Here is a 23890-nt window from a genome sequence, read left to right as displayed (position 1 = left end):
TTTAAAGAAGAATGCCCAAAAGCTGTGGATGGACTTACTTAGAGGACTTACGTCGATGACTACCTCAACAGCCATGACTCAGTCGAAGAAGCAGTTTCAGTCACCAAAGATGCTATTCGTATCTGCAAGTCCATGCATTTTAATCTGGTTTCAGTTCAATCCAACAGCAGTTTATTTCTTGACGAAATGCCTGAGACTAATGTCAATCCCAGACTGGTAAGTATTGATCCAAATGAATGCGAGGGATATATTGCCAAGTTTTTGGGGATGTTTTGGCATCCATCTTTTGATTGTTTCACCTACAAACTTGCTGATGATGATGATTTAAAAGAAATGTTGACAACGAACACTTCTATCATCTATCCTTTGGGAATTACATCATTCGAGGAAGGATAATTCTTCAAGAGGTTTGGCGAGAGGGCTTTGACTGGGACGAGCCAGTCTCATCCGATTTGCAATTAAAGTGGATATCTTTCATCAAAGAACTGAAGAATATTGAAAAACTACTAATTCCTCGAAGATATGTCTCGTTTAGTCCTGATGACTGCAAGGTAAGCCTTATTACTTTTGTTGATGCTTCCGAAAAAGCTTTTGCTGCAGTTACTTATCTTCGCTTTGAATATAATGGCAAAGTAGAGATTTCACAAGTTATGGCTAAAGCTAAGGTTCTCCAGTGAAACAACTCTCGGTTCCCCGATTGGAACTACAGGCTGCAGTTCTTGGAGTGCGTCTGGCATCCACAATAAAGGCCTTTCATACAATTAATATTGATGAAGAGATCTATCTATCAGATTCAAATACCGTTTTGTCATGGATTAACTCCACTCACTGTAAGTTCCCATCTTTCGTTGCATCCCGAATTGGAGAGATTCTTGATTCAACTTCCCCTCGTCATTAGTTTCTCGTTGGCACAACTGAGAATGTTGCTGACGATGGAACTAAATGGTTTGAAGACTCTATGGGAAATCAACATACAAGATGGTTCGAAGGTCCCGATTTTTTAAAGCTTCCTTTTTCGGAATGACATGTAAATCAACTAAGACCGAATTCAAATTTAATGCAACCCGAATTAAATACAATTTTATTCCACACAAGACCAGAATTGGCTTCGTTTGACGTTTTTAATGATCTAAGTGCAAGGTTCAAAGCAAGATGGACTTCTTCTGTGCGAGCAATTGGTTTTTTACTTCGATTCAACGACATTATTTGGAAAGTCCCAACTGAAAATGAAAAGTTTATAACACCAATTGAATATTATCGCGCTGAAATTTGGCTTTTTCGAAAAATTAAATCTGAAGTTTTTGCTCATGATTTCATAGCTCTTCAAAAGAATGGAAAAGTTGATTCGAATAGTTCTATTCTAAGCTTATCGCCATTTTTAGACAAAGATGGAACAATTCGAATGAGTTCTCGAGTGCAAAAGGCAAACTTATCATATGCTGCACGAAATCCAGCTATACTTCCGAATAATCATCCGTTTGTAGATTTGCTTATACAACATCATCACGAAAAAAATCTTCACATTGGTAGTTCAACTATAATCTCTGACATTCGCGAAAGTGCTTGGATAATTTTCATCCGTAGAGCTGTAGACAGAGTAAAATCTAAATGTTTTGAGTGCAAACGTCGTAAAGCCAAGCCTGTCATGCCGCTGATGGTTCAGTTGCCCGAAGCCTTCTATTTAAGACCATTTACACATGTCGGTGTAGACTGTTTTGCACCTCTGTTGATGAAATTTGGACGTGGAACAGTAAAAAGGTACGGCATGATATTTACTTGTCTTACTTTCAGAACTGTACAAATTGAGCTACTTAACGATCAATGCACGATGGCTGTGAGGCGTTTTGTCATAAACCGAGTAGTGACACGATTTTTGTATAGCGACAATGGCCTCAATTTTGTTGGTACCAAAAATCAATTGGATAAGGATACTAAAGACATGGAAATCCAATAATGTGAATATGCGGCAAAGTACGAAGGAATCTGATGGCGATTTATTCCTGCATATTTTCCATGGATGGGAGGAGCATGGGAACGGCTGATCCAATCAATCAAGAAATGTGTCAATGCCATCTTAAAAGATATAATTCCTCGTGAAGATGTTTTACGAAACGCCCTATTCAGCGATGCCAACTGAGGCATAATTATGCCTTTTAGGTATAATTTTATTAGCTAAGGCATTGAGGCTTATTTTTTTGCCAAAAAGGCATAATTTTTTCCTTTCTACTCTTGATTTATATTTTAAAACTTTCTTATAATTTTTTAAATATTTTGATAAAAAGACTAAAAACTTATATTTTCTATATCTTTTAAATAAAGGTTGTTCGAAATTTTATATACAGAATTTGTTTTTACCATCTTTTGGTAGTGTTTAATTTTTCGAAGAATTTTGTTCACACTAATCACTTTTACTAGAAAAGAATCTAATTTTGTTGCTGTAAAAAGGTCTAAAACGCTTGCAAATAGGCTAATATTTTTTATTGGTGAAAAAAATTGGCCGCTAACTTCTTCCAATTATATGAAGCAACGTATTGAAATATTCCTTTCGAAGAAAAAAAGTTTCCGTTACGTGACAAATAAGTTGCCTTTTCAATCGTCAGTTAGACTATCAGAAGAATAAATTTCAATATAAAAAATTTTATTCCTAGGAATAATCTCTATCTGAGGTTTATCTGACTATTGAAAAATTGGCCCTTAATGTATAAATTGATTAAATAAACATTTCGTTTTGTGTACTTGTGTACTTTTTGTATATAATTTTTAAGCATAAACTAAGAAATTTAAATTGAGGCATAATTTATTTGAAAAGGCATAATTTTTTTTCAAGTGAGGCATAATTTTGACTGAACAAGTTGGCAACGCTGGCCCTATTAGAAGCTCAGGGTCAAATAAATCGTCTTCCAGTTGACCCAGAAGATCCAACCCCGCTTACCCCGAATACCATGCTTTTTGGACAAGAAGATAGAGACATAACAGCTCCAGGAATTTTTACTGAGAACGATGCTTATAGCAGACTCTACAGCAGGAGGTCTCAACATTTGATGTCTCAACTTGTAAGTCGTTGGTATAAAGAATATTTACCTGACATCACGAGGCGAAGCAAGTGGCACAAAACAACAAAGCAAGCAGAAGTCGGTGATATCGTAATCCTCGTTGAGCCCAACGACGCACTGTTGTCCAAAATGACTTATCTCGTTGCAAAAATCATAACTTTTGAACGGATTGAGGTAGCGGTACAGTTTTTTTTTTAATTTGAAGGAAATTTCCAGGGCTGTTTCACCAATGAATTTCAAGAAAATTGTTTTACAGGGTGTTTAGGAATCATCGGCCGAAAACCGATTTTCTTAAAAAAAAAAAATATTTAAATTAAAATTGGTATGCCATTTTGTAGAAATCACTAATTCACATCTAAAAAAAGTTCAGATTACACTTTTCCATGATATTACGATTATAGCGAATGCCAAAAAAGTTGGTCCCGGAAGTCCGTCTGTCTGTCTGTCTGTATAAGGATCTACATCCTAAACGGATGGACCGATTGACTTTAAATTTGGTATGTAGCATTTTTTGGAGACCCTCCAGAGGTGTTTTTGGAATTAATTTTTTTGGGCCAAAAATAACGGTACTTGTCATACACCAATTTCAGTAAAGCTGTAATTGCTCAAAAACGGCTCCAACGATTTTGTTTAAAAAATTCAAATGTAAGTTTGAAAACAAGGTCTATCTTCTAATGAAAAAAATTTTTTTGGAAAATCATTATTAACGGTACCTGCCATAGAACGGTTTTTTTTAAATCCGATATTCTCCGAAACGGCTTATTCGATTTCAACGAAACTTTTTTTGAAGAAGCACTTATATAACTCAAATATAAGCCAAAAATAAAATTTCAAAAAAAATAATTTTTGGATTTTTAAAAAAATTTTGAAATTTTTTTTTGAAAAATAAAATTTTCGAAAACGGGACATTGTATTTTTTTGAAATTTTGTTTTTAAATGTGGATTAGTGATTTCTACAAAATGGCATACCAATTTTAATTTAAACTTTTTTTTTAAAGAAAATCTGTTTTTGGCCGATGATTCCGAAACACCCTGTGAAATAATTTTATTGAAATCCATTGATATAACAGCCCTAGAAATGTCCTTCAAATAAAAAAAAAAATTGTACCGCTAACTCAATCCGTTCAAAAGTTATGATTTTTGCAACGAGATAAGTCATTTTGGACAACCGTGCGACGTTAAGTTAGTTTGGCAACTGAGCCGTGTATTGAAAGTCTACCCTGGATCAGATAGTATTGTGAGAATAGCTGACGTTAAATTGGCTAATGGTACAGTCAAAAATAAAAGATCAGTTGGAAGGCTTGCTGTTCTGGATCTTATGTCTTCAACGTAGTTTTCAGACGAGCCCCGGACTGTCATCAAGCCGATTTTTCATTTTTAAAATTTTCATTAAAACACTTTTCTTTTTTTTTACTTTAAAATACTCTTATAATTTCATATCTATTTCATTGACTTTTTGTTTCATACTTTTTAAATTTTTTCCAAATTATTTTCATTGTTGCCAAATTGAATTTATCAAGACAATTATTTAAAAAAAAAAGAAAATTTATTATTGAATGTTCATCGTTTTACCAATTTGTAACCAGTATAATTACTTGGATTTCTGTTTGTTGTTAATTACGGAATTCAAGGCTTGGGTCGATATTTGTTCTTTGGGATTTTTTCTAAACGGTACAATAATAGGTAAAATATAACCGAAACCCATGTGAAAAACATGCTACACTGACAAAATTTGGGATGAAGGTTTAAAATAAAACAGGGACAAAGGATTCATAAATTTTTTAAAAATATTTAGGGTGAAAGGGTGTTTTTTTGATTAAGTTAAGTTCTGTGTGAGAAAGGTATCATAACAGCTAACTTATATTTTATTAATTTTTAAAACTTTGTGAAATAGTTTTGGTTGGTATAAAAATTAAGAATCTATAAAAAGTAAAAAACTATTTTGAGTGAAAGGGTGTTTTTTTTTCAAGAAATGATGAAATTCGGAATTAGTACCACAAAAACTGGGAAAAAATTGTTACACCAATGAAAATTGGCAAAAATGTTTCATTTATAACAGAAAGCAAGAACTCAAAAAGTCTATACAAATATTTTAGGTTAGGTTTAGGGTGTTTTTTTGGGAAATAGGGAAAAATCCGCGATAAGTCCGATAAAATCAATGGTATATATGGTACCCTTACGAAATTCATTAAATATGTTCTCTTTCCCATGGGAATTACGAATAATGTAAGTCAATAAATTTGTTTTATGTGAAAGGGTGTTTTTTTTTAGAAGTAAAGAAAATATGGGAATATTTGAAAAAGTGTGTATTACTAGAGTAATATTAGTGGTACCCAATTGAAATTTAGCGATTATGTTACTTTTAAGATAAGAAACAAGAATATAAAGTGTTCATAAAAATATCATGGTTATTAGGGTGTTTTTTTGAGTGAAAACACAAATGATGGGTCACCCTAATGAAATTTGGTAAAAACATTGATTTTGGGATAGAAAGTAAGAATAAAGAGTTTTCATAAAAAAAAATTTGGTGAGAGGGTGTTTTTTTCGAAGAGACAGTAAAATCTGTAATTGGTCCCAAAAAGCAAATGATTCGCGTAAAACGTGGCATAATTTATTTGAAAAGGCATAATTTTTTTTCAAGTGAGGCATAATTTTGACTGAACAAGTTGGCAACGCTGGCCCTATTAGAAGCTCAGGGTCAAATAAATCGTCTTCCAGTTGACCCAGAAGATCCAACCCCGCTTACCCCGAATACCATGCTTTTTGGACAAGAAGATAGAGACATAACAGCTCCAGGAATTTTTACTGAGAACGATGCTTATAGCAGACTCTACAGCAGGAGGTCTCAACATTTGATGTCTCAACTTGTAAGTCGTTGGTATAAAGAATATTTACCTGACATCACGAGGCGAAGCAAGTGGCACAAAACAACAAAGCAAGCAGAAGTCGGTGATATCGTAATCCTCGTTGAGCCCAACGACGCACTGTTGTCCAAAATGACTTATCTCGTTGCAAAAATCATAACTTTTGAACGGATTGAGGTAGCGGTACAGTTTTTTTTTTAATTTGAAGGAAATTTCCAGGGCTGTTTCACCAATGAATTTCAAGAAAATTGTTTTACAGGGTGTTTAGGAATCATCGGCCGAAAACCGATTTTCTTAAAAAAAAAAAATATTTAAATTAAAATTGGTATGCCATTTTGTAGAAATCACTAATTCACATCTAAAAAAAGTTCAGATTACACTTTTCCATGATATTACGATTATAGCGAATGCCAAAAAAGTTGGTCCCGGAAGTCCGTCTGTCTGTCTGTCTGTATAAGGATCTACATCCTAAACGGATGGACCGATTGACTTTAAATTTGGTATGTAGCATTTTTTGGAGACCCTCCAGAGGTGTTTTTGGAATTAATTTTTTTGGGCCAAAAATAACGGTACTTGTCATACACCAATTTCAGTAAAGCTGTAATTGCTCAAAAACGGCTCCAACGATTTTGTTTAAAAAATTCAAATGTAAGTTTGAAAACAAGGTCTATCTTCTAATGAAAAAAATTTTTTTGGAAAATCATTATTAACGGTACCTGCCATAGAACGGTTTTTTTTAAATCCGATATTCTCCGAAACGGCTTATTCGATTTCAACGAAACTTTTTTTGAAGAAGCACTTATATAACTCAAATATAAGCCAAAAATAAAATTTCAAAAAAAATAATTTTTGGATTTTTAAAAAAATTTTGAAATTTTTTTTTGAAAAATAAAATTTTCGAAAACGGGACATTGTATTTTTTTGAAATTTTGTTTTTAAATGTGGATTAGTGATTTCTACAAAATGGCATACCAATTTTAATTTAAACTTTTTTTTTAAAGAAAATCTGTTTTTGGCCGATGATTCCGAAACACCCTGTGAAATAATTTTATTGAAATCCATTGATATAACAGCCCTAGAAATGTCCTTCAAATAAAAAAAAAAATTGTACCGCTAACTCAATCCGTTCAAAAGTTATGATTTTTGCAACGAGATAAGTCATTTTGGACAACCGTGCGACGTTAAGTTAGTTTGGCAACTGAGCCGTGTATTGAAAGTCTACCCTGGATCAGATAGTATTGTGAGAATAGCTGACGTTAAATTGGCTAATGGTACAGTCAAAAATAAAAGATCAGTTGGAAGGCTTGCTGTTCTGGATCTTATGTCTTCAACGTAGTTTTCAGACGAGCCCCGGACTGTCATCAAGCCGATTTTTCATTTTTAAAATTTTCATTAAAACACTTTTCTTTTTTTTTACTTTAAAATACTCTTATAATTTCATATCTATTTCATTGACTTTTTGTTTCATACTTTTTAAATTTTTTCCAAATTATTTTCATTGTTGCCAAATTGAATTTATCAAGACAATTATTTAAAAAAAAAAGAAAATTTATTATTGAATGTTCATCGTTTTACCAATTTGTAACCAGTATAATTACTTGGATTTCTGTTTGTTGTTAATTACGGAATTCAAGGCTTGGGTCGATATTTGTTCTTTGGGATTTTTTCTAAACGGTACAATAATAGGTAAAATATAACCGAAACCCATGTGAAAAACATGCTACACTGACAAAATTTGGGATGAAGGTTTAAAATAAAACAGGGACAAAGGATTCATAAATTTTTGAAAAAGTGTGTATTACTAGAGTAATATTAGTGGTACCCAATTGAAATTTAGCGATTATGTTACTTTTAAGATAAGAAACAAGAATATAAAGTGTTCATAAAAATATCATGGTTATTAGGGTGTTTTTTTGAGTGAAAACACAAATGATGGGTCACCCTAATGAAATTTGGTAAAAACATTGATTTTGGGATAGAAAGTAAGAATAAAGAGTTTTCATAAAAAAAAATTTGGTGAGAGGGTGTTTTTTTCGAAGAGACAGTAAAATCTGTAATTGGTCCCAAAAAGCAAATGATTCGCGTAAAACGTGTAAGAACTTATTTATAAATGTTTAATTTGTCATCAAAACCATAAATAAAACGAATCATTGGCTTTTTGGCACCAATTGCAGATTTTACTTTCTCTTCGAAAAAAACACCCTTTCACCAAAATTGTTTTTATGAAAACTCTTTATTTTTGCTTTATATCCCAAAATCAATGTTTTTACCAAATTTCATTAGGGTAACCCATCATTTTTGTTTTCACTCAAAAAAACACCCTAATAACCATGATATTTTTATAGACACTTTATATTCTTGTTTCTTGTCTTAAAAGTAACATAATTGCTAAATTTCAATAGAGTACCACTAATATTACTCTAGTAATACACACTTTTTCAAATATACCCATATTTTCTTTACTTCTAAAAAAAACACCCTTTCATATAAAAAAAATGTATACACTTACATTTTTCGTAATTCCCATGGGAAAGAGAACATATTTAATGAATTTCGTAAGGTTACCATTTATACCATTGATTTTATCGGACTTATCGCGGATTTTTCCCTATTTCCCAAAAAAACATCCTTTAACCTAAAATATTTGTATATACTTTTTGAGTTCTTGCTTTCTGTTATAAATGAAACAATTTTACCAATTTTAATTGGTGTAACAATTTTTTCCCAGTTTTTGTGGTACTAATTCCGAATTTCATCATTTCTTGAAAAAAAACACCCTTTCACTCAAAATAATTTTTTACTTTTTATAGATTCTTAATTCTTATACCAACCAAAACTATTTCACCAAGTTTTAAAGACTAATAAAATATAAGTTAGCTGTTATGATACCTTTCTCACACACAACTTAACCTATCAAAAAAACACCCTTTTACCCAAAATATTTTTAAAAACTTTATGAATCCTTTGTCCCTGTTTTATTTTAAACCTTCATCCCGAATTTTATCAGTGTAGCATGTTTTTCACATGGGTTTCGGTTATATTTTACCTGTTGAGATCAAAAAAACAAGCATCCTGGTTTTTAATCGGAAATAACTTTCCTTAGAGCAATCGTATTGACTTTATTTTTATGTCATTAGATTCAGCACCAAAAAAATACCTTGAAAACATGTGTCATATGATGATATTAAACAAACAATTTTTTCAGTATATTTTTGACTTTCACCCCCTCCCTCTTGTCCGCGAAAAAACACCCTTCCACCCAACTTTTTTATAGACTTTTTTTGTACTTGGTTCTTATCCCAAAAGCAAACTTTTTGCCAAGTTTCATGAGTGGAACAATTTTTTTTTTATAAATGCCTATTTTACCTGTACTAATATGGCACGATTGAACGAAGCTGGCATGTATCGAGACGAACGAGATCAAGCAAGCAGCTGTTTGTGTGATTGGTTTTGGTTCAGACAGAGAGGGTTATATACATAAATAATTGTGTAACACAACAAAGAGCGGAGTAGATGCTGTTTCTGCAGAATAAATCAGAGAGCAAACAAATTTTCTGTTTTCTTTTCCCATTCTTCTATTTCTTGGTCACCTTTTTGTGATTTATGAGCGAGTAAAGCGTTGCATTGCGATTGCGATATTAATACTGTGTTTCCACTTACGCTAAATCCGAGATTTAGCTAAGTAGATTTAGAATAAATCTCGAGATTTATTTTAAGTCTACTTCGCTAAATCTCAGATTTGGGTTCAGCTACCCTAAATCTAAGATTTTCATTTACTTTCAATCCGAGATTTAGAATAAAACTCGAGATTTATGCTAAATCTACTTAGCTAAATCTCGGATTTAGGGTTGGTGGAAACGTAGTATAAATCTATTCTTGTGTTTTCTTATGTTTTGATCTGGAGAAGTTTATGACATGAGATTGTGTGTATGCATGTTTTCAAATGTGACCTTGTTGTATATGAATTGATAGGTAGATACATTACATAATCATTCGTTTTGTGTATTGTAGGTAAACAAATTATAATTGATAAATGCATAGGTAAGTTGATAAAAAATGCAATGCAATAGATTTACCGCGGCAGTCTTCGAGTGCTACAAGTCTTTTTTTTAATGAATTTTATGTGTCAATATCTTTAAATACGATAAGAGAGCAGTTCGAAATTCAAAGTGAAATAAAATGCACGACTGGATCGAAAGTACTTGCTCTTACAGTTCAAAACACTTTAAAAGCCTTTTCACACCAAGCCAAAAACGCGTTTTTTGCGAAAAACCCTAAAAATCTATATCAAAAACACAAGTTTTTCCACACATTTTTCATAAACCACAAGTTTTCGTAAAACACAAATTTTTGATTAAACTCGCCAAAAACCTGAAAATGAAAACATTCAACTCCAAACGAAATAACCAAACAAACCTTTTGAAGAATGCGGCAAAAATTCAGCAGACAAAAAAAAAAGAACTGACAGCAGACAAAAAAAAAAACTGACAGGCAAAAATAAATAGTTGTTTTACAAATGCAGTTTGTTGATTTTTGTAACTGGTAAGAAATATTTTTGTATTCATTAACAAAATAATATATGTAAATCAAATTTCTTTCCATTAATATAGAAAATGGCAGAACAGAAAAAAAAACAAAAAAGAAAGATTTTGGGGGACCGAAGATGAAGACTTCCTGTTGGAACTTTGGGCTGAAAAGGAGCCACAACGGTCATATTTACATCGAAATGTCTAAAGAATTTGATGTGCGACCAATATATTATTTTCCGGAAGAAATTAAAATGAAACTACACAATTTAAAGACCAAATAAATAAAATTACATTTAAATTGTCAGAGTTCATTTTATTTGATCAATTTTGTGACCTCAAGCTGATTAAACAACAAAAATTAAATCCCATCGAAAACTTGACATTTGGATGTCAAAATATTTTAAACTAAACGTCGAACGAAAACCTGTTAACTTGTGGTGTGAACGCTTTTCAGGTTTTTGAAAACTTTTTGCCACAAACCGCGTTTTTGGGTTTGGTGTGAAAAGGCTATGTTAGTTTACTTGTAGATTTTAAGTGTATATAAATTTCAAAAAAGTTAAGTTGATGTTCGGGTAAAGCCAACATTTAGGGAAAAATTTTGTTAATTAATTTTGTTTTCTTTTTGTTATTTGAATTTTTTGAGAAAAACTAAAAATACAGTTTTATTGCAATTCCTTTCAATATTTCGTCTGAAAGTTTAACCAAAATTGTTAGAGTTTTCGAGGAATTTGCTATAACTTTGTATGGGAGGTACACTATCTAAACGACATATAAAAAAAGCAAAATAAACCAACTTTCAGAATTACATAAAAAAATAGGTTTTTCTTAAACGTTTTTCAACGGAAAAGGATTGATGGTTTTTGCCGACGAATTGATTATGTTTTTCGTCTTTTGATACGAATCTAAACACATTTTTACACTGATTTTAGCTAGGGCTGCCAGATAAAATTTTAGTGTCGGGACAACAGGTCTTAAAGTCGGGACAAATCGGGGCAACAAAAAATTCATGAAATCGAAAATAAAATTAAACAAAAAAAAGAATTACGTAGGTGTACTGAAAGAATACAGTACAAAAGGATATAAAGTGTTGGAAATTGTTAGTAGTAAATAAAGTGATTCAAAAGTGCGTTTGTTTGAGCGAATAATAAAAGTAATTTGATTTATAATAAAGTGTGTTTTAATTTGAAGGGAAAGATACGTGGAAATTAAATAAGCGAAATAAGTTTTATTGTGAACCCGGAATAAAACATTACATTGGTGTCAGAAGTGGGATAAAACTTATTTATTTGTGCGATTCAGATAATTTCGCGAATAAAATAAAAAGTGCGTTGAAATAAGTGAAAGTGCTCGCGTTTTAAAAAGTTGAAATGGGTAAAACACTAAATCAGTTAAGTTTGACCGAGCTTAAGGCGGAACTAACTAAGCGAGGTCTTTCTACTGCTGGATCAAAAAATGACCTCATTATTCGTCTGCAGGATTACTTAACCCAGATAAACGAAAATTTGGACGCAATTCAATTCGAAATTGAACTGCCAGAAGAACAAGTAAGTACTAGTTCCGATATGTCGTCCATGATGGCTATTCTCCTTGCAAAATTTGAAGAACAGAAAGAGCAAATAGAAAAACAACGCAATGAACAGAAAGAACAATTAGAAAAACAACAGAGTAGTGTTCTCGAAAAAATTGAGGCACAATGTAATGAGCAAAAGAGTGAACAACAGAATCTTCTCGAAAGAATGGAGAAACAAGGCAATGAGCCAAAGAAACTTCTTGAAGAACAGAAAAATCTTTTAGAGGGAAAACTTGTTGATTTCGAGAAAAAGTTCACTGCTTTTGACAAACGTGTCGAAGAAAATCTGTTGGCGATGGACACAAAGTTCGAAGATAAATTCCAAGACATGGCTAGAGAGTTGGACAAGGTTCGAAAAATTAAAGCCCGAGAAAGTTCTGGTGAGTATCCAAAGAAGAAGGAAATGCATCCACCAACATTTGATGGACAAAGTTCTTGGTCTATCTACAAGAAACAGTTTGAGGCAGCTGCCACAACAAATGGCTGGGATGACGAAGACAAATGTATAGCGCTGACTCTATCTCTTAGAGGTCCTGCTGCTGAATTTTTGCAAACCTTACCACCAGAAAAGAATGGTAACTTTCTTGTCCGCTCTTGTCCAGGTTATTGAAAAACGGCCATATGCAAGAAGTCTTTCGCGTCCAACTGAATACAAGAGTCCAGAAAAGAGGAGAAAATCTGCAACAACTCCAAGCAGATATTGAAAGGTTAGCTCATCTGGCATATCCGAGAGCAGGAGACGACATTATCAATCAGTTTGCGACAGAACCCTTTGTTCGTGCTGTAGGGTCAATGTGGGTAAATGTAAACAATTTCATGTCTTTTTTTTCTTTCGACTTTAGATTTTTTTATGTTTTCACGGAACAACTTGAATGGTATCTTCAAATGCAAATATGAAATGATGGCAATTCTTCTTTATTAATATAAACAAATATTTCCCAAATTGTTTACATTACTGTCAAATATGGCATGTTTAGAAATACCCCACCATGTTTGTGTTTTTTTACAAATTCGGGGTAAATGTGAACACTGATTTAAAATTTAGAATTTCCTCTTTATCATATGGATAACGACTTGAAAAACGTTCAAGAAGGTACTTGACAAAAACTTTTTCAAATTCCAATAAAAGTTTTTGTTTTCTTCCTTTGATTCTTTATATAGGCGCCCAATATGCATCCTGAGCAGCTCTGAACGTCATATTTTTTGTTTTTTTACGTCAACGACCGATTTTGCAACATCATCTACTGAAAATGATGGTGTTGGCTACTTTAAAATGTGACTCCGCGGCACTTTAGCAATAGTAATTGACTAAAAATACTTTATTTTTATTAAAACCAATAATTTCACCAAATATGTTTGTTTATATTTACCCCCAGAATACGTTGTTTACATTTACCCATTATGAAAAATATTCTGGGGTAAATGTAAACATATGCAAATCGACATAAATGTCCTGTATTTTAAAATTTGCTTGTATCACATAGAATCTACATCAAAATTAAAAACAAAAAAGTATTTGCAAATTATACTGACTTAATTGAATCTGCAAAAATATTTAATTTTTCTGAAAGACTAACGACTTGTTTGGCACTTTAAAAAATTATCTTTCACGGAAAATACGCTCGTCGAATGAATTCTCTCTTGACAGCAATGAGCTTGACGTATAAGTTAAAAGATACATGCGTCCGCGGTTTGTACTTATGTATGCATCAAATAGATTTAACTGAAGCTTGTTATGAGCCATGTTTTCATTTACCCCTGTTTACATTTACCCACATTGACCCTATCTGATAAAAATCTTCAGCGAGCGATTCGAACAGCCGGAAAACGTTCCCTACCAGAAGCATTAGCGTTCACCCTTACAATGGAAGCAGCAGAACAGGCTTCTCAAGGCGTTCATCGGGTAAGAGAAGTTACAGTGGAGGAATGCTCATGTCAATAACTCGCATTCCAATGAAACCAGCGAGACGGAGCTGCTGGATGCTGGAACTGTAACAAGACAGGACATCTCCAGCGGCAGTGCAGATTGCCACCAAGACGAACTGCTTGCCAACACTGTGGAAACAGGAATAATGCACAACAACAGGTAAGCGATACAACCAACACTCATCCTCAACTTGATTCCCATTCGGGAAACGAGTTCGAAGGGGAAAAGCTGGTTTCTGATATCGATGGCCCCAAAACCACAATTCAAGTCTCACAGACTAAACGAGACAACAAAAGTCTGACAGTGGAGGCGACCATAAACAACAAACAACACGTGGCTACAATTGACACCGGTGCCACCCCCTCTATATTCATCTGCATTTGTTCAGTTTGATTTTTTATTTCGGTTTTGTTTTCGGATAAGTTTTTGACATACTCGTAGAATTGGTATGTCATGCATATAAACGGTGGCCCGTTGTGCAGGGTCGAAAGATCGAAATTGAAATTCATATGTAAAATGTGGAAGACTTCTTTTATATTTTGACAATAGGGGTCAAAATTTGTATAAAACCTTCAAGCAAACGAGTCAACATAAAAGTTTCCTTTTTTCTTTTATATTTTTAAACCAGAGCAGTCAATTTGAAAATCTCGCAAACTTGTGTATTTATTTTTGTTTGGTGAAAGTAAGGCGCTGCAACCGCCGCTCGCCCTTATGTGAAATTATTCTTTCCATTTGAATGATTTTTTTTACGTTTTATTGAATATGACAACTTTGAGGTAGTTATTCATGTGTCCTGGTTTAAACATTTTCACTTATGTACTTTTACACTTTTAAGCCAATGTAGTTAATACTTAAATGCGAATGTTTAATATTTTTATTTTTAAAAAACCATAAATAACGTGTTTCATAAACAATATAAATTTTCACGTAGATAAAACGTTGCACCTTGCGAACAACCACCTTACTGCACTTCGTCCCTGGTTCAATGCATAAGTGTCTGTGTTACTAACACTTCTTTGTAAAAATGAAAAAAATGCCGCACTGGTTTCTTCAAACACCCACTCCTGTACTTCTTATTCTTAGGTTCGATTTTGACATAAGCCCATGTGCCCATAAGTATGCGGCCTTTATGGGCTACAGTGTTGCCAAAAACTATGATTTATCAGAGTTAAATTCAGACTTTTTTTCGGGCTGGAAACATTAACTCTCATTTTCCTTAAAAATATATATGTTGAGAAAAAAAATGTTGCAGATATGCAACAGTATACCCATTTATTTTTTTTTTGGGGACCCTGTGTGAAATAATTTTAATTTGTATTTGGAATTTACAAAACCCATTTAATTTTTACAGAGGTCGAATAATGGTACAGGCAGGACCTGAGGACTAGTCCCAACCCTTCAGACATGAGGTTTTTTTTAGATTTTTGACATAAGTTATAGAATATCCAAACAAAGATAGAAACAAAAAAATTAGCCTATTAGCACTTAATCCAAGATTGTACCAGGATGTTTTTAGTGCATATCCCAAAATTTCCCCTTTTCTCAAAAAATACCAATTTTTCATAGATATTATTGTTTTTCCATTGCATTGTTTTGATTCTTAATGATAATGGATATGAAAACCTTCATGCAAAATTTGGTTCCGCTACTATAACTTTTAAGTGTTTTTCGGTAGTAAGTTAGCAACTGTTATAATAATATGGGTTGACAGATGAAAAACAGGTATAACTGACGTCAGATTGTCTTGATTTTAGATTTTTTTTTGATCAGCATTGAAAAATACTTCGAAGTTATGTATCGTATGTGTATACTGTATATAATACCATTGTCTATTATTGCTAATTTTGAAAATCTTCATTTAGCGCTTTGACCTTGAAAATCGCGACTTGCGGACATGAGATTTTTCTAGACTTTTGAGGTATGTTATAGAATACCAAAATGAAGATATTCAGCAAAAAAAAATTCTATCAGCATTCATTCCGAGGTTTACCCCTTTTTTCACCTTATTTGACTGTATTACTTGTATAATTTGTACTTTATGAATTTTAATTTTGTTACTATGGGAAAGCTGAGGGCCCGGGTGGCAACAACCAACTCGGTTATATAACCAGTCCGACCCTGAACACAGTGTTATTAGTTAAGCCGTTTGTAGATATTACAATGCTATTCCTAAAATATACCAATAGTGCTGTACAGTGTACAATGTGCGAATGAATCGGAAGGGCATTAGTTAATACTACAATATTATTCGTACATTGTACGAATGGGAATGTAAATCTACTTATAGTATTCGTACAATATACGTTTGATTTTCTAGGAATACTAATAAAATATTCGTAAAAGTACTAATCTACATCCATATTACAAATAATATTCGTGGCTGAAAACCAGGAATAAAATTCGTAGAATGTACAAAGTGATTAGAAATATTAACAAATGAAATCTTTTGAGTGAATTTGCATTTGAATAAGTCAGTCGTGTCAAAAACAGAATCTTTTGTGAAAGCGTACTCTTCCAAAATTGAAATTAAGTTAACTTTTGCTGGACCCCTCGCAAGTTACCACCAATCTTTAATCTATTTTGTAAAAGTTCCGCACTGGTTTCTTCAAACACCCATTCCTGTACTTCTTATTCTTAGGTATGAACTATGTTCATTAATTTCAAATCAAATATTATTAAACATTTTTTATTTCCTTACGTGAATCGCTTTTTTAGACCAAATGAATCGAAAAAATGAAAATGTCTGCTAGCGAATGTGAAAACAATTTATTCGACTCACTTATTCACAGAACCCGAATAGATTCCCTGAAGTGATATGAAAATGAAACTGAAAATGTGAAATAATGCCGAATCGGTGTTTTTTCACTTTGTCATGGTGAAATAAGACCGAACATATTTTAATGTTCGGCGTTATTTCACGACACCGGCTATATCTTTATGTGTTACTTACCCATTCGTGCAACTGGTGGAGCTTGTTTCGCATCAGGATCTGTTGCTGCAGGTATTGTATTTTCATAATTGGCCAATGAAGAAATGAAGGCGGACACATGGGGTCTGGTCTCAAGTTCATCGTCATATAAGTACAAATTTGCATCTAATCTATCCTTGGTTTCTTCCAAACTTGAGTTCTCTCTCTCCTCTGAAATGAAATAATTTAATGAATTATATTATAAACTCGGACAAACCTAAAAATTTGCATATTACCAAATTTTGAACATGTTTTTCAAATGAAATTTAAAGCATTGTAATCGTTATATTTTAATATAAAGGTTGATCATAGGGTATTCATGAGAAGTCGTAAGTCGATTTTTTTTTCGATATACTCTAATGAGGAACGAAGGCATCCCAACCGTTGCGTTATTCAATTAATTTTGACTTTCAGAAAGGCGCCCCAATTTTTAACCATCTGCATCTAACCAGGCGCCAAAATATTCGCTATTAATTTGCTCTAAAGGCCCCAGTGTGCTTAGCCCTATTTTTTTTAAGGACAAAGATTGTCCATTGTTGGTATTAAATTTTTAAAGGAGTTTTTTTTCCGAATACAGTAACGGGCAAACTTGTTCAAACAACTTGCCTTTCTTGCTTTTTTTCTGCTCTAACGGCACCAGTGTGCCTAGCCCTATTTTTTGGTTTTTTAAAGGAGTTTTTTTCCCAATAAAGTGACAGGCAAACTTGGTCAAACAACTTGCCTTTTTTGGAAAAGTTGTTTAAACTTAAGGCTAGTAACCTGCTGATGCAAAACGAAAAATTCCATACAAAAATGACACTCCGAAATCTTAAACGAAAAATTTCGTTCGACTTTTTGTTCTGCAGTACGCTGTTCGACACAGCGAAACTGAAAATTGCGTGCGGAAAAATGAAATTTGAGTTTTTTGTTTGTTTTATTCTTCATTTTCTCATTGAAGGCATCTCTGAGATGCGTGTTTCCTTTTTTTATTATGTATTTACATTTTGCAAATTATGAATATTTTTCTGTCGAGATTTAGCTAGCATTAAGTTGTCCTCGTGGAGAATGACGAACGATTTCGTTTTGCATCAGCAGCGTACTAGGCTTTAGTGTTGTAAACAGAAACGAAATCGTTATACCACCCTTTTTTTTCCGATTTAAATTTTTTAAAAATGATAAAAAATTAATGTTTTGACTTTGCCAATCTTGATCACTTCGGAATAAGGCTTTTGTTTCAATGTATTTAGTCCACTAGAATTAATTTTGATAATTATAATAATATCCCAATAATATCAATAACCTTCATTTGAAAAAAATAATTTGGGAACTCGGTGTTTTTTCAGTTAAATAAAACCTTAAAGCTCATTACTGTTGAATTTTTGGTTTTCACACTACCCTAAATTACCTAAATTACCCACTTCAAAATCTTCAACAGATTCTCAGTCGAATTGACGTCAAGGCCTTGTGCTGAACAACATTGAATGTAATTTCTGATTCCAAACGCAATATTTGACAATAATTTTAGAGGTTGTGGATGAGTCTTCATCTGGTTGAAAAATCATATCAAACAACACGTAGTCTTCTGTTGTCAAGAAACTTGTTAAATTGTATCGTTTAATACATATGAAGATAAATTTTGTAGCTTATTATTTCTTTAAAATTACACGGTGTTACAAAAATGAGGTTTTAAAATATACGCGGGCGGAGACCTATCAGGTTTTGTAGAGCTAGTCGCACTGAATACGAAACGGTATTTGAAAATCCACTAACACCCCCAAAATCTGGAGTTACGGGCAAAAAACCGTTTTTTGGATCTTCACCCATTGAAAAAATTCTAGCTTCGACATTTTTTTACCCATTTTCGATTTTCTTACAGTTTCTGATAGAAGATAAATATACCTTTTTAACAATGTATAAAACATGTAACTCGATTAAACCACTTATAATTTATAAGCTGTCAAAGTTCAAAACTTTTAGGTATAGAATTTTTTAGAAAAATGCCCCTCCCACCTAAACGGGGAGAGATAGACCCCCCTCTCAAAGAAAAAAATGTTTGTATTGAGCTCCTCTATAAATCCGTTATCAAATCCTGGCGCCCAAGTTATCCTACTACGTGCCGAAACAACATTTTTGTTCTATACCTATAAGTTCGAATTTGGGTTGAAATCGAAAAATTTTTTTTTCTAAGCCAATTTTGAAGTGATTTTCATAAAAAATACCTCGATTAATTGGGAAATAGATATAGTTTTAGAATACATTTTTTAAATAGCATGTTGTTTTGAAATTACCTACGAATTTTCCAATAAAAAGAAGGTTATTTTTCCTAACCTTTTTTTTACAAAATCTCAAATGGTGTACTTTATTTAAATTATTCGAGAACTCATATTCAAGATTATTTTTTTTTAGCATTTAGCATTGCATTTTTGTTCTGTAAGGGAATAGGAAAAATCTTTTTTATTAGAAAATTCGTCAGGAAATGGGGTACTTAATTATTATTATTATTACTTACTAACAATAAATTACATATTTATTGTTAAAAAAAGAGCACTAGCTACAGGAGTGGGTAGTAAGATACTTAACTAAAATTAATGCAATAATGTAGTACCTATTCAAAATAATTTCCAAAAATTGTTTTTTGTTCGAAAATGACGAAAAAAAGTTTTTTTTTAATGAGTACCTAATTGAAAACTATTATTCTAAAACCTATTTTTATACTAAGCAATAACAAAACTTATTTTCTACTCACTTTGCTCTGCTTATTTGAGGGACATGCATAAAAGATTCTTTCAACGTCACAGCAAGTAACTGTAGATTTGTATTTAATAACTTAAAGTGAAAACAAATTCCGCTTTTAAAATGGGATATTCTAGATATGTGACAGTCTTATTTTAAAAGAAATATTGCCACATGATTGATTTTATCCAAGTCTTTGTATAGTTCAGTGGCGTAGATAGCTTTTTGCTAAGGGGGGGGGGGGGGGGATAGATCTAGTTCGCAAATTTTTTTTTAAGTTTTAATAATGCTTCTTGGTATTGTTTTTATCTCTTTAAATTGGAGAAAGTTCTTTCGGTAGTTGACGTAGAAACCAGCAGTGTAGCTAATATCTTTAATAAAATATAAATACCAGGACAACTTTTTTCGGTGCAGCTTTCGAGCGCTTTCAATGAGTTCATAGAAGAAGTATTTTTCCTTCTGATCAAATATCTTTTCTGAGTTTTTAATTCTTCACACAGAGAAAAATATGACCAGAACCACCTAAATACAAACAGATTTCCTTATTGAACTGTTTTATGAAGAAACCTTATTAATATCAACAATTAATAAGGTTTTTCCATAGAGATTTCTTATTATTTTCATGTACAAAATCTTCCAAATTTTTTTTTAAATTTTCATATTTTTTCCAACTTGGCACTAGAACAAAAATTGTGACAAATATTTCTATAGTAAGTTGGAATAGGTGATCCCGTACATGATCGTATTTTTTTTATTAAAAAAACAAAACCGACTTCCATGGATCAAAACTGGGTTTTATGGTTTTTCTAATAGTACTGAACAGGCACCAGCTTTTCAATACCTACAAAAAGAATTATCAAAATTGGTTCACTCGGTCCAAAGTTATGAGGTGACAAACACAAAAAAAAAAATACAGACGAATTGAATAACTCCTCCTTTTTGGAAGTCGGTAAAACAATTAGGAAATCCCGATTGTTTAAATAATATTTCCTTCTTGGATGAAAACTATAAGGAAATCTTATTGTTTTTGTTCTATTTTATGTGGTCTAGTTTTTGGTAAAACTCAACAGTTTCATTAAATTTTTTAGCTGCTTTGTCTATTTCAGACGAAGAATCCTTAGAAAGAACCGGAAACCCTTCTAGTGTGTTTTCATGGTTTGTACATTTTTCTCCAAGGCCCATTACATAGAAATCGAGAAAAAGATTGAAAACAGTAACACGAAAATATTCCTTACTGTACTTTGAACCGAAGGGTTCGAACGATTCTTTTGTCGCTTCACTATTCTCTTATGTTTAACGCCTATGTCAAGGATTTCAGCTAATTTTTCCCATATACAAAAAACTTTCGAAAATGAGTCGTCTTCTGCCCGTTTAATTTTTAGTTGATCCCTTAAATCTTTAGCGAGCTCCATTGCTTGGACCAAGTCTAAATTCACTCTTTGAAACACCGACTTAATGGCAACGAAAGTTGGTAAACCATATTTATAACCTTTAAGCTAATCAAGAACTCGAAATCCATAGCGTTTTTTTATAAACAACGTGTTAGCATTTACCTTAAATAACCATATATTTTGCATATTTTTGGCATATTTTTGTGCATATTTTTTGCATATATTTTGCATATTTTCGATTTGCATTAAAATTTGTTATATTTGAATGATAACACGTCTAAATACAAAGTTTGGTATCAATACGATGTAAAATAAGAAAGTATGTAAATTCCGAGTTCTACTGATTACCTACTGTAATCATTAATCGATTACTGTAATCAGTAATCTGGATTACTGATTACATTTTGTAATCAGTTATCGTTAATCAGATTATTTTTTTTTGCCAACATTGGTACACAACACGCGACTGAAGTTATACTTCTCACTCAGTATAAGCAAAGATTATAGAATAGTCTATAATATTCTATAATCTTTGGTATAAGTGAATTTCATTTGATATCACTAATCAACAAAATTGAACTTTTTCTGCCACAAGAACCAGGATATAATTTTCTAAAGGTTTTTAATGTGCTGAATTTGAATCAGAAAAATTTGGCTGAAAAATGTTATAAGCGTCCGTTCTTGAAATATAACCCTTATAAAAGACAACTTTTTTGCATTTTATAACGGTAATATTTCAAGAACGAAGGCTAATACCATTTTTCTGATTGCGGATTCGAGTTCAGCAACCCAAAAACCTTCAGAGTATATTTTGGCAAAAAAAGTTTAATTACACTGGTCAACAAAATTTAACTTTTTTTTTTGCCACAAGAACCCAAATATACTTTTCTAGTAGTTTTTGGGGTGCTGAATCCGAATCTGAAGTCAGAAAAAATTGATTGGCCTTCGTTTTTGAAATATTACCGTTAGAAAATGTCAAAAAACGTAATTTTGGCTGTTTTCGAGGTTCTGTTTTTATGTGGGGTAATTCATTATAAACAAATTTGTAATGGTTATTATAAGAACAGATATTCTTCTTTCAAAAACTGTTTAAATTTTCCCGATATCTCTTTTATTGCTCGAGATATCTTTAGTTTCATTTAATAAGTCAAAGAGAAACTAAACTCAATCTAAAGTTTAAGTCACTGGCCACAGAATTTTTGCCACAAGAACCAAAATATACTTTTCTGAAGGTTTTTGAGTTGCTGAACTCAAATCCGCAATCGGAAAAATTCTATTAGCCTCCGTTCTTGAAATATAACCGTTATAAAAAAATCCGTTTTTTGCATTTTATAACGGTAATATTTTAAGCAACCCAAAAACCTTTAGAAAAGTATATTTTGATTCTTGAGTCAAAAAAAGTGTAATTTGGTTGGCCAGTGTTGTTTCTGATTCAAAGACCGCTACTTAAATTTTAAATATCTCGGGCAATAAAAGAGATATCGGAAAGATTTAAACATTTTTTGAATGAATAAAACTAGCTCTTATTGGCACCGTTACAAATTTATTCACAATTAATTACTCCACATAAAAACATAAACTCGAAAACAGCCAAAATTACGTTTTTTGACATTTTCTAACGGTAATATTTCAAAAACGAAGGCCAATCAAATTTTTCTGACTTCAGATTCGGATTCAGCACCCCAAAAACTACTAGAAAAGTATATTTTGGTTCTTGTGGCAAAAACCTTGTTATTATTAGTTTTTGAGTCAAAGACCGCTGCTTAAATTTTAAATATCTCGGACAGTTTTTATAGGCACCGTTACAAATTTATTCATAATGACTTATTCCACACAAAAACATAACCTCGAAAACAGCCAAAATGTGTATTTTAAAATATTATTATTATTATTTTTGTTTTATTATTATTATTACACTGTGCAAGTCGAAAACTTTGACAAGTGCGCTGTTCACTATTTCCCACTATTTCGGACCTGAGAAATCGATTGGCATCATCAGTTTTTCGATTTATCGGTATGACTTCGAACAAAATTTTTCAATAATCTTATGCATTTTGCCGGGTTTAAAGTCATTTTTCTTGTTTATTTTGCTATTTTTCTGCTCAAACGTTATTTACTACCAGCATAAACTATTGACTTTGTAAAAATGTATATCTTAGTAATGAATGTATTGCCGTTCTGTTTTAATACATTTTTTTTTTACATTTGAAGCCGATTTGTGAGAAAACTGCTTCGACCGCCTAAACTATTTAATCTTATCCTTCACTCCCATATAATTTTTTTCTGTAAATAATGTAAATAATTCTTATAGGTACATCATTTTATTTATTAAATTCAAAAAAAAAAGTTTAGAAAAAAAAATTTATTTTTAGTTTAAAAAACTAAACGGTAACACCGGCAATTTCAAACAAATAGATTTAAAAGTACTTTTCATTTCCGACGTTTAAGAACAGAAATTATCAAAATTGGATCTGTAATTTGCTTTAGTTACTCCACTAAAACATAATAAAACGATAACAATGCAAAAAAATCCAATTTTTTTAAATTTTTTCAACAAAAACTTGCTAAATTGTTAAATAAATTGCATACAATTGTTTATTTGTCTTTATGCTGGTAGTTTTGTCGAATAATTAGCATTATAAACAAGAAAAATTTAAACCGGGCAAAATGCTTAAAATTATTGAAAAAATTTCCGAAAAAAATTGTGTTCGAAGTCGTTCCGAAATCGAATCGGGGAAACAGTCAAGAACCCACTTGTCTCAAAAAAAATGTTTGGAAAACTTGCACAGTGTTATCATTTATTAACAGATAATTTAAATTACATGGTAATTTTAGTTTAATGAGCTTGGCTACGAGGACTATTTGCTCTTGGATAA

The 23890-nt window shown here is 32.1% G+C and overlaps 1 protein-coding gene across 7 annotated transcripts in view; it reads right to left on the bottom strand.

Moving 5' to 3' along the window:
• Positions 1-23890, bottom strand: part of LOC129907232 (solute carrier family 12 member 6) — a 758459-nt gene that overhangs the window by 524175 nt on the left and 210394 nt on the right. For all 7 annotated transcript variants that reach the window (XM_055983333.1, XM_055983338.1, XM_055983332.1 and 4 more), the window contains exon 3: positions 16894-17082. In XM_055983333.1, the coding sequence (XP_055839308.1) occupies positions 16894-17082 (189 nt within the window). The remainder of the gene's footprint in view (positions 1-16893; positions 17083-23890) is intronic.

This window comes from Episyrphus balteatus, chromosome 1 (genome assembly GCF_945859705.1).
Source record: "Episyrphus balteatus chromosome 1, idEpiBalt1.1, whole genome shotgun sequence".
NCBI lineage: Eukaryota > Metazoa > Arthropoda > Insecta > Diptera > Syrphidae > Episyrphus > Episyrphus balteatus.
Note: the sequence above shows the minus strand (reverse complement) of the source record. Positions and strands in the feature narration are given on the sequence as shown.